Source organism: Hibiscus syriacus, unplaced genomic scaffold (genome assembly GCF_006381635.1).
Source record: "Hibiscus syriacus cultivar Baekdansim isolate YM2019G1 unplaced genomic scaffold, ASM638163v2 tig00111758_pilon, whole genome shotgun sequence".
Classification (NCBI taxonomy): Eukaryota; Viridiplantae; Streptophyta; class Magnoliopsida; order Malvales; family Malvaceae; genus Hibiscus; species Hibiscus syriacus.
In genome coordinates this window covers 335695-345980 of record NW_024063170.1, presented here as the reverse complement: position 1 = coordinate 345980, position 10286 = coordinate 335695, and the positions used below count along the sequence as shown (strand labels likewise).

The following is a 10286-nucleotide window of genomic DNA, read 5'->3' as shown; positions in this document are numbered from 1 at the left end:
GAAATACTTTGTAAAAATTATTTTAAAAATATTTATAGTGTAAATCTTAATTTTTAATTTAGTAAGGAGTAAAAATTGATATTTGAAAACTTGGAGTAATATTTGTGATATTCGAATAATTGAATCGAATATAATATTTAAATCGAATATAAAATTTTAAAATTAATCAACACTTTATTTGTATATTGAAATATAAAAATGTTTTCAACACCATTCCATCTTAGAAGACCATGATCATCATTGAACGTCATCAACAGAAGTAAAAACTAACTCGTTTTACAATCTCATGTGCTAGTTGCCCTATTTTGTCCGCTCCTAACACATACATGAATGCCAAACCCTTTGATTGCCTCTGTATTCAAGGAGAAAACTAGCTAGGTCCCTTCAAGAGAAGAGTATATATTCTAGAACATCTTCTGGAGTATGATTAAGGGTTCTTATTTTGCGGGGTCTAATCTTGTCATTTGTCAAAGATTTATAACCTCAATCATTAAAAAGGCTTTTAATTGAGATGATATTAAAAAAAATTCAAAATTAAAATTTGCTCATTACTTATTTCCATAGAAGGAAATATTTTATTTAAAATGTTCGAACGTCAAGTGACTTTCAAACATTCAAACTTAAGAAGAAAGAGAAAAACAAGATCAAACAAGATGACATGTTTTTTATGGGAATGCAACAAAATCCTTATGGATGCCCCAGCCTTCTCCTGATTAGGATGCCCCATTACACATTGAATGTCAATGCCCCTAAATCAATTAGATCTTGGACCTTGCGCTTCAATGTCCCACAGTTCTCAATAGTGTGCCCTGAGCTCCTAATATGATAGTTGCATATGGCATTAATATCATGGCCTTCAGGATATAGTGTCTCTCCTGGTTTGGATTGAACTAGAGTCACAAGGTTTTTCTCAACTAGCATTGGGAGCAATTCCTCATACGTCATTGGGATTGGATCTATGCGAGTCTTTTCACGAAATACATTATGAGGTTTGGTCCCATGCTTAACTAGATAAGATCCCACGATGTTAATCTCAATATTTTCCTCAACGTCAGTACTGTTAGTGCTTCTTATTTGGCCATTCTTGATAGCTCTTTCGATCATTTCTCCACACATGACGATGTCAGGGAAACTCTTGGTGGTAGCCCCTATCATATGGTTGATATATGGAGACTTCAATGTATCGATGAATAGAGTGATGAACCCTCTCTCAGTCATTGGTGGATGCACTTGAGATGCAATATCCCTCCATAGTTGAGCATGTTATCGGAAGTTTGCACCACTCTTCATCTCTATATTTTGCAGTGTTGTTCAATCAGGGGCCATATCAGTCATGTGTTTGTATTGGCCCAGAAAGGCACTAGCCAAATCCTTCCAGGAGCGGACTTGAGTACGGCTCAGCTGATTATACCACTTAAAAGCAGGTCTAATCAAATTGTCTTAGAAGTAGTGGATGAACATCTGATCATTGTTGGTGTATCCAGTCATCCTTCGAATAAACATCGTGAAATGGGCATTAGGGTAACTAGTTCCATTGTACTTTTCAAAGTCGAACATCTTGAATTTAGGTGGGAGCACCAAGTCAGGAACTAATACTAGTTCCCTTGCATCCATTTCATTATGAGAGCTTTTTCCTCTCATTCCCTTGAATGTCTCTCTGTACCACTATTTCAAATTCTCCGGGATCTCATTCTTAGCTCTTTTCATCTCATCAGGATTTAATATGTGGTGATCAGTATAACTATCCTGAGGATGTTTCACAGTTGTACGAGTTTTAGTAGCGGAGAAGCCTGCTTGGTGGCTTGGAAGCTTGTGCGGCGAAACGAGTATCGGTGGATTAACATGGGCTATCGTACATTCAGAGGTTTCACGGGTCAAGGAAATCTTCTCTCTGCCTCTTTCTTGGTTGAGCCCAGCCAGTTTTGCTACCATTTGACTAACTAGGTCTTTTTGGTTTTGCAAGATGTTATCCACAATGGCTTTTTGCGCCTGCTCTATTTTAGCTTCCCACTCTATTTGCATCTTTTGCAAACTCTCTTCTAGCTCTTTCTTCAGTTTCTCAAATTTTGCGTCCATTCTCAGTATGTGCATGCAGTTGCACAGTTAGAAGAACTTTCTCAAAGTTCCCCATAAGATATGATTAATGCATGTAAAAATACTTAAATGAATGTTATGCAGAATGTAAATGCAAAAGGTGTCGATTTCCAAAAGTAACCATTTCTAGAAAGAGTTCCATTCATCCAAAAGAGTTTTCATCTTTACAAGAGAGATCAATCTATGAATGCGGTTTGACCCTTTTATTTAGCTCCATGATCTCAGTCATGATCCCAACAACTTTCTCTTCTTTCCAGAAATGACTTTGAATCCAGACGGTGAGTAGTTGAGCGCAACCGCTGAATCGACTTCACTTCAATCTACGACAATTATTTAAGGATTAGAAGGTCTCTGTCAAGACAGTCGGTGCAAGATTTATACCTATCTCCAATATGTCAAAGAAATCTTCTTGAGACAATGTCACGGAAAAACACTCGTTTTCTCCCTTTTTTTGGATGTGCTCTACTATCCAATCTTCAACTCTACTTGTAATCTTCACAAGCTTACTTTTGAAGGATTGGAATTTCAGAAGTCTAGAATGAATTATATCCACCTGGAGGCTTTTGATGTTAAATAGAGTAGTATGCTCTTCTATTGTTGGTGTCAAATCTTGTCTGTTGAAAGTGAAGCAGTTGTATACGGAATTTCAACATTGGACCAGAGCTTTAACAAACGGTTCATCTATCTTTATGCAGAGGAGATAGGTCATGTCGCCATATTTCTTGTGAAATTTCTCCATGGTAGCTACTCTCCAAATCTCCCAAATCTCTATAAGCTCTTGTAGATCAATATGCTTGAAATTGACATTAACATCGGTGGACATCTGTGATACATAATCCCCAGGCAAAATGTCTCCTTTCACCCTTTGTGTTTCTTCAGACTAAACTCAGTTAGTCGGATTGGGTTATTCCTTGTTATGAAAACTCTTTTCCATTTTAATGGTTGCTCTTCTACTATGATGATTACTTGGTTAATCAACACCTTTCTTTTATTTATGATGATCATGCAAATCTTGTACATACCGTGTTTTTAATGATTGATACAGTTGATCACTATCGAACATTTTTTCTTTATTTCTGCTAGGAACCTTTATTGAAGATTGAGGTAAATAATCCAGCTTTGCTTGCTGGAAATTGGTCTCAGCTATGTACAACATCAAGGTGCTTGCCAATTCTAGTTTTTATTGTCTATATGTTATTCGTTCGATAATTTCGCTTTCTCTTATTGTTTTGCTATTTTATTAAATAATCAGATTGTCAGGCCTCTTCGTGCCAAACACTGCTCCATTTGTGATCGTTGTGTTGAACAATTTGACCATCATTGCCCTTGGGTAGCAAATTGTGTTGGCAAGGTGCTTTAGTTTTCCTCTGTTATTATTTTAATACTTTATTTTGTTACATGTTTAACATCCTGTACTCCAATTATACAATCAAATTAAGGGCTTGAATGCTCTTATACTTTGACTTTTATCTTCAAAGATATAGACAATGTGGGTGAAGTGCGATCGGGTGTTAGTTACAATTATGCTTATAGGTCGAATTTCCCATATGGAAAGTGAATAGTATTTAATTTTGATGAAGTCATGGTGTCCGTTTAATTTCATTTGGTGCCTCGTGATGCAGAAAAACAAACGGGAATTTTTTGTTTTCATTGTTTTAGAAGTTTTAGCAATGTCGATTACTGGTGGAGTTGCTATGACAAGTATGCCTTCTATTCAAATTCCAAGTTCAAACTATTTTCCAAGGTTAGCATAGTCGTCTTTTTCCTCCTTGAATGTCCCACGAATGTGTTCTTGTCACATACAGGAATCTTGACGGATCCAATGGCTCCATCAGCATTAACTATTTCACAGGCTTTTCAGGTATGCTTGAGATTTCGTGATCTCTAATTGTCTGTTTCTTGTAGGAATTACTTTATATTGTTCCGACCTTGGCCTCAATTGAAAAGGTATGTGCTTCTTCATGCTCTTTTAGATTAGTCCGACGCTCACACTGCAGAGTTTTGGAGAGCAAATCTCTCACCGTAAACCACCATTAATCTTAATCAAACTGTAACAGGAGTTTATTAGTGATTATGGATTGAGTGAATGTGTCCGTACCTGCATCGGAAGTTTTGAGGTATTGCTTAAAATGATCATGTACCCTTTCCATCCCGATATGCATAATCAAGGCATTGTTTACCCCCAAGGGTTGAAATCTCAAGCCAACCTTCTGTCGCATCATTTTTCTCCCAACATAATATGGACTTCTGTCTGTATGCTTGCTTACGCCATTTCGTTTTTTGTTGTTCCGACTATTCTTCTTTATGTATTTATGTCCAACACGTGTCGGACATACATCTGGACATGGTAGGGGATGAAAACCTCTTAAAGGCCTTACAAATGCATAGAGAAACTTGGAAAAAATTTAACATACATAGGTCCAACATCCGATGTGGTGCTTACGGTTAGGTTGTAGATAATTTTGCATATCTAACTCCCTTCTGTTGAACGTGAATAATTGCTACAGATATCTCGGAATATAACAACGAATGAAATGGAAAATATCATGCGCTATAGTTACCTCAGGGGTGCTGATGGTCAGTTTAGAAATCCCTATGATCATGGATGCTGGAAAAACTGCTCCGATTTCCTGATCAATAGCTACCATGAAGACGTGCCGATTACTGAAGATTCCAAAGGTACTGGGTTGGTTCAAATGTTAATGGAACCAAACTTGCAAAACGCTGATTTGAATGCTCTGGTGAACGGAAACAACCGTGTAGCTGTACATCTTAATTCTAGCAACACCAATGCACATCATGGCCATGTTCATTCTTCGCACTGCACCCTTAGCCATAGCAAAGTGGAAAGCCGAGAACGAGTCTTTGGTATCAGATCTTGGTCGTGGACGGAGTAGCATCCTTACCGTCGCAACTTTGCGATATTCACATCCGGATAAGTTCAAACTGATGATGTGCGTCGGATTAAAAGCTTACATACATCTGGTCTCAGATTTTGTCGATCTATCAGTCGCTCATTCTCTGTTTTGAGTTTATGGGTGCTGCATTTTTCCGACTTTTCGCATTTTCTCAATGGTTTTACAGTCTGGGATGTTTGAAAGTAATCCATTTGGGGTTGATGTGAAGTATGGAACAATGTAAATAGTCTCATTAATTATTTATTATTGTAATAATAATTATTTTATTCTTTGATGAAATATTTTGATTAGTTTGAATGATTGATAAAGGTGGAAGCGAAAGCTGAAAAACAAATCAACAATCCTCAATTATTCCAACAAACACACTCGGATCAATCCAATACAAGAACATCTGTCTTCTAAATTTCTTAATAAAAAATAACTAAGACAAATAACGAATTGATCAGTTTAAATCAAATATCAAATCTATAAAATTATTACAAATAATGGACTCACTGTTTATGTATATTTTCTGCTTCTTCGAGGGAGGAAGCTGATGAAGGCAAAAGCAGAAACCGACTAGCAAATATGAAATCCCCGCTGCTGCTGCTGCTTCGTGTCGTCCCCGAACTTCTATGGATAATTTTGAACCTATTTCTTGACAAAGGGAATCAATCAAACACTTTTAAGAACCGTAACAGTCTCCTTTGACTCTGAAAGTTCAAGGCTGATCTGAATGAAAGATAGAAAGAAAAACTTGCATAGGAGACAACCTGAAGTTATTCCTGGCAACTTAAAACGAATTGCATACGGTTTTCTCATAACATGGTAATGGAGGTGAATAAACATGTAATTGAAAGTGACAGGCCAATAAAAGCGCATGTGATGATTTCGGCATGCAGAAAAAATTTGAAGAAAATATTCATATTTTTCAGAGGTGAATTGCATCAAAATGTTCTATGGCACTATTGTGGTTTATTCTGGAGAATCAATCAGCTTACCTAAAAAAATCAGGACCATATATCTCACTTCAAGTAATATTAAGCATCTATGCACGCTTCCATCCACGTATTTTCCCGGAAACCCCACACAAAACAACATACAACTCATGCAAACTCCAATGCATGATAAATTTTTGAAACTCGCCGTCGAAGTAATGGCTCTAGTCTGAATGATGAAAACTTGCTTTGCCATTTTTTAGCTTCATACATCTCATTCCATGCCTGTATTATCTCATCAATCTTAAACCCTAAACCTGAAACGACAAAAAGATGAGTCATGCTTCTATGGTATATGCAGATGTTAGATGCTGATGCAAAGTTATGAATTTCAAGCAGTAAGTTACCTTCCACTGCGTTGTTATTTGAACAATGGTTCTTTACCATAACAGCTATATCCGTAGGAGAAGCCCCGGCATGTTTGAATTTCTCAACAGCCACTTCCAAACATTCTTGCCAGACTGGTAGCCTTAGTTTGAATTCCATGATCGAACGTTCGTAAAGTATGGTGCCCCATAAAAGGTTTATTTGAGCACTCATGATGACAGCCTGCTCAGCAGCCTCATCTGCTGATATATCTTTGAATAAACCATCCAATCTGATTTTCTGCATCTGTTTTTGTTCCTTCTTCAGTTCGGTAAGCTCACGCAGGCATTGCACTTGTAACTCCTCCCACAGAAGCATGCCTTTTTCCATATTTTCCTCAGCATTGTTATAAAGTTGCAGCACTTTCTCGGAAGGCCAAGTTTCGAGATCAACATTGCTACCAATTGCATAATACCAAGAAAGTTTTGCCTGCTCAAACTGTTGTTGCCCTAGAGCTAAATGAGCTTCATAGAAATCGGGTTTGGTTCTCAGGGCTTCCTCGTACCTCTTTCCTGCTTTGGTATATTCTAATTGTGCCCAATCATAGGTAGTTTTGATCTGCTGGAGTACAGATTCTCTCGAGCCATCATCCGTGGTGTACACCCTCTTCCTTGCCCTGAACATATGAACATTTCCCCAGTTGAACAATGCCAATGCTGTCAACTCTTGAAATTTCTCAGCCGCCCTGCTGAAAAGGTCCTGGGCTTCTTCACTTGTAATTGTGTCCTCCATGGCCTCCAAATATTCCTTCATACCGAGTTCATGAAGATTCAAGTATGCATCTGAATCAAAGCCAACATAGTTCTTGAACAGGTGGGCGAAGTCGATTATCCAGTCCTCTATGCAACATGAGTCTTTCCTTGCTTCCTTAACTATTTTGGCATCCCCGTTTTCAACTGCCTTACCTTGTTTTAAGCCGAGTTTGTGACCTTCCTCAAGCTTGAATCTCTCAAAGAATGGATCCTGCTCAGAATTGACTTCTACAAGGTACAGCCTCGGGGAACCCCGTGATACTGCCGATATTTCGGCCAATCTCAGTTCTTCATCACTGGTGATTGTGACTAAATCGCCTTCTTCATCTCTGTATTTGATAAGAACTGCTCTTGAGCTAGGAAACCGATCATGAATAACTTCCCGTATTTGCAGAAGGCTGCAATTAAGTGGCAACCGAGCGCACCTTATATCTTCTCCGAAAATAAACTTCACAATCTTCTTTGGTTCTTCCTCCATTTTATTGATGATTACCTCCTCTACAGCCAGTTTATCCTCACCCTTCTTTTCATCTGTGCATTTGTCAACCTTCTTCTCCTGAACTTGGTCCACAGCATTGTTGTCTTCAACTTTATTGATCTTCTTCTTGGCTTTCTCTTTGACAACTTTTGAACCTTGTGAAGCACTTGGAGGTTCAACGTACTCCGGAAGCAATTCAATCACTGTGTCATTCACTCGTAACCCTTTTTTCTCGAGTGCATTTCGTACTCTTTCTGAAATCTCTATTGCCATGATATTATTTGGCTCCACGTTGAGAACCGTAATAACATCTCTGAAAGCTAATTCGAACCGATTCAAAGCCTCGTAACACCTCGCCCTCTTCAGGAGGGCCTTGCTATTCTTAGGCATTACCTCTAAAGCCAAATTACATTGGTGGATTGCCCTGGGGTACTCGCTCAGTCCCATCTGCATATAACATGCAGCCATATTGCTCCGAAGATGGCATACATCAACGTGATTCTTCGGAAGCAAATTGAGGGCCTTTTCGAATTTCAACATTGCTCCTTCATGATCCCTCCTCTGAAACAGTTTGTTACCTTCTTCCTTCAGTTCTTGAGACATGGAAACGAAAATCGCCATGTCCGAATTATGTGATTTCGAACTGCTATCTCCGACTTTGCTATGCTTCACATTACTATCGACTACTTTTCCTGTTTGCTTCTTGTTCTTTACTCTATGCTTCCCCATTGCAAATCCAACAATTTCTCAAATAATTTTCAACAAAAAAAATAAAAAATAAAAAAACCTAAACCCTTTATCTAATTACGAAAAAATCACTACCCCTTGAACTAAAGCCACACGATCCCCAGAAAATGATAATTAGATTTTCCCTTAGCACAACACCGTAAATGCAAATGATAGATCACCCAGAAAATGAATAAAAAAAATTATACCCCCTCCAAACAATGAAATTGTCACTCCTTGAACAAAGAAGTAACCAATCCCAATTCAGAGAGGAACAAAACAATCCCAAAATCCTTAACTTCAGCTAAAAAGATAAAACCTTGATGAAACAGAAAAGGATAAATTCAAGGCAGACGAGATGGACTTATCTGGTAAATGAACCGAACGAGGTATGAAAATTTTCCGGGAAAACTCAAAAAGAGAGCTTTTCAATAGAATCCCTTTGGAACCGAAAGAAAAACAGATCAACCACCACCCCTTTCGGTTTTGTTTTATATTAGCGGAATGCTCATTAATAATTTAATATTGTATTTATTCTTAAAATTTCAGGAAAAATACAATGGAACCTTTTTCAGTTTTTGTTTTGGGTAAAGTACACCATAAGGTTCGCAAACTATAATCAATCATTTTGTTCACTCAACTTTTAAAAATCATAAAATGATTATTGAATTTATCAAATAATCATTAAATTTATTAAATTATTGCAAAACAGTCATTAAATTTATCAAGTTATTACAAAATGATCATTAAACTCATCAAAACTTTCACAAGTATTATAAACCGTTTTGTAATCGTTTGAAAAACTAAATCATCGTTATGTGTTTTTAAAAGTTTAGTGATTAAAATGATAATTTGATCAAAATTTATGGACCTCTAGTTTTGATTTTCTCTGGGATTCCAAGTTTATTGGTACTTCCAAAGCAGAATCACAATAAATCCATTTTTATATTTATTAATTGTTTTCTTTCTCTCTGGTACACAGATCATGATTATCACCTTTTTAATATAAAACCAATGATTAAATCTTAATGTTGATATTAGATGATAATATCATCATAATGTCAAGAGAGTAGTAAATATTTTGGAACATTTAAAGAAAAATATTTGATTGAGTCGAGTTAAAAAATTATATTCAAATTTTATTTGAAATTTTTTAATTGAAATAAAATTTTTGAATTAATCGTATTAACGGATCATATTTTATAATTTAAATTTGATATATGAGACTTTGGATTATATGATTTATTTATTTTATTTTTACATAAACTAGTCGGAAAGAAGAAAAGGAAAAGACATTGCTTAACTTGAAAGGAAGGAAGGTTTGCCTGAAGAATCGTTTTAATTAATTTATTATTTTTTAAGTGTTGTTTTATTTATTATCGAAAATATTTATAATTTTTTTATTAAGTTAAGGTGATGATGAAGTAGTATATGTTTTAAATATGTTTAACCATTTGACAAATGAACGTTCAATCATTCTATTGGAATCAACGATGTTTGAAACTGTAATCTTAACAATAATTCTTTTAACCACTAAGATAAATTAATTCGCGTAAAATAATTATAAATCTTATTTACAAATCAAAAATTAAATCAAAATAAGTTTGGAACACCGAAATAGACAAGTGCTCATGTCTCTATAGCAAAAATAATTCACATTGTCTTCCCACAAAAGAGAGAGTGGGCCCGCACCTTCTATGTAACGAACACGTCAAGTGGTGGGTCCCAAAATAACTGACAATCACATAAAATAATTAAGGATAAAATACACAATTAGTACCAAAACTATCAGTTTTAATCCGTTTTAGTATATAAACTTTCAATTTTTTCAAAATCATGCTTAACGTTTAGTTTTTTGTTTTGTTTTAGTACACTGCTGTTAAAACTTTAACAGACTGACAGGGCATAGCTACAGTGGACGGATGACCAATTCGAACGGTGGATTGCGAGAGAACAACGAGTTGACCAACATAGT

At 36.3% G+C, this 10286-nt stretch overlaps 2 protein-coding genes across 3 annotated transcripts; one reads left to right on the top strand and one right to left on the bottom strand.

Annotated features, from left to right (window-relative positions):
• The first annotated feature begins 2677 nt into the window (after positions 1-2677).
• Positions 2678-4991, top strand: LOC120169324 (protein S-acyltransferase 24-like). The gene is made up of 8 exons (XM_039177499.1): positions 2678-2818; positions 3178-3270; positions 3347-3445; positions 3717-3795; positions 3900-3955; positions 4000-4041; positions 4152-4211; positions 4602-4991. The coding sequence occupies exons 1-8, from the start codon at positions 2678-2680 to the stop codon at positions 4989-4991; spliced, it is 960 nt and encodes a 319-aa protein (XP_039033430.1).
• A 378-nt stretch (positions 4992-5369) lies between these two features.
• On the bottom strand, positions 5370-8733 carry LOC120169377 (protein PHOX1-like). 2 transcript variants are annotated; one of them, XM_039177527.1, is made up of 3 exons: positions 6337-8733; positions 5993-6246; positions 5370-5648 (listed from the first exon to the last, which is right to left on the bottom strand). In XM_039177527.1, the coding sequence occupies exons 1-2, from the start codon at positions 8312-8314 to the stop codon at positions 6098-6100; spliced, it is 2127 nt and encodes a 708-aa protein (XP_039033458.1). In that variant the 5' UTR covers positions 8315-8733; the 3' UTR covers positions 5370-5648; positions 5993-6097. The 2 variants fall into 2 exon arrangements, with proteins under 2 accessions (XP_039033458.1, XP_039033459.1); XM_039177528.1 differs by having other exon boundaries at positions 5370-5642.
• Between the last annotated feature and the right edge of the window lie 1553 nt (positions 8734-10286).

Excerpts from the sequence above, each read along its gene's own strand:
- LOC120169324 (XM_039177499.1), top strand. The coding sequence starts at position 2,678 with ATGCTCTTCTATTGTTGGTGTCAAATCTTGTCTGTTGAAAGTGAAGCA. Across the intron at positions 3,446-3,716 it reads TAGCAAATTGTGTTGGCAAG|AAAAACAAACGGGAATTTTT; the intron begins GTGCTTTAGTTT and ends CTCGTGATGCAG. Across the intron at positions 3,796-3,899 it reads TGGTGGAGTTGCTATGACAA|GAATCTTGACGGATCCAATG; the intron begins GTATGCCTTCTA and ends TGTCACATACAG.
- LOC120169377 (XM_039177527.1), bottom strand. The coding sequence starts at position 8,314 with ATGGGGAAGCATAGAGTAAAGAACAAGAAGCAAACAGGAAAAGTAGTC. Across the intron at positions 6,247-6,336 it reads AAATAACAACGCAGTGGAAG|GTTTAGGGTTTAAGATTGAT; the intron begins GTAACTTACTGC and ends TTGTCGTTTCAG.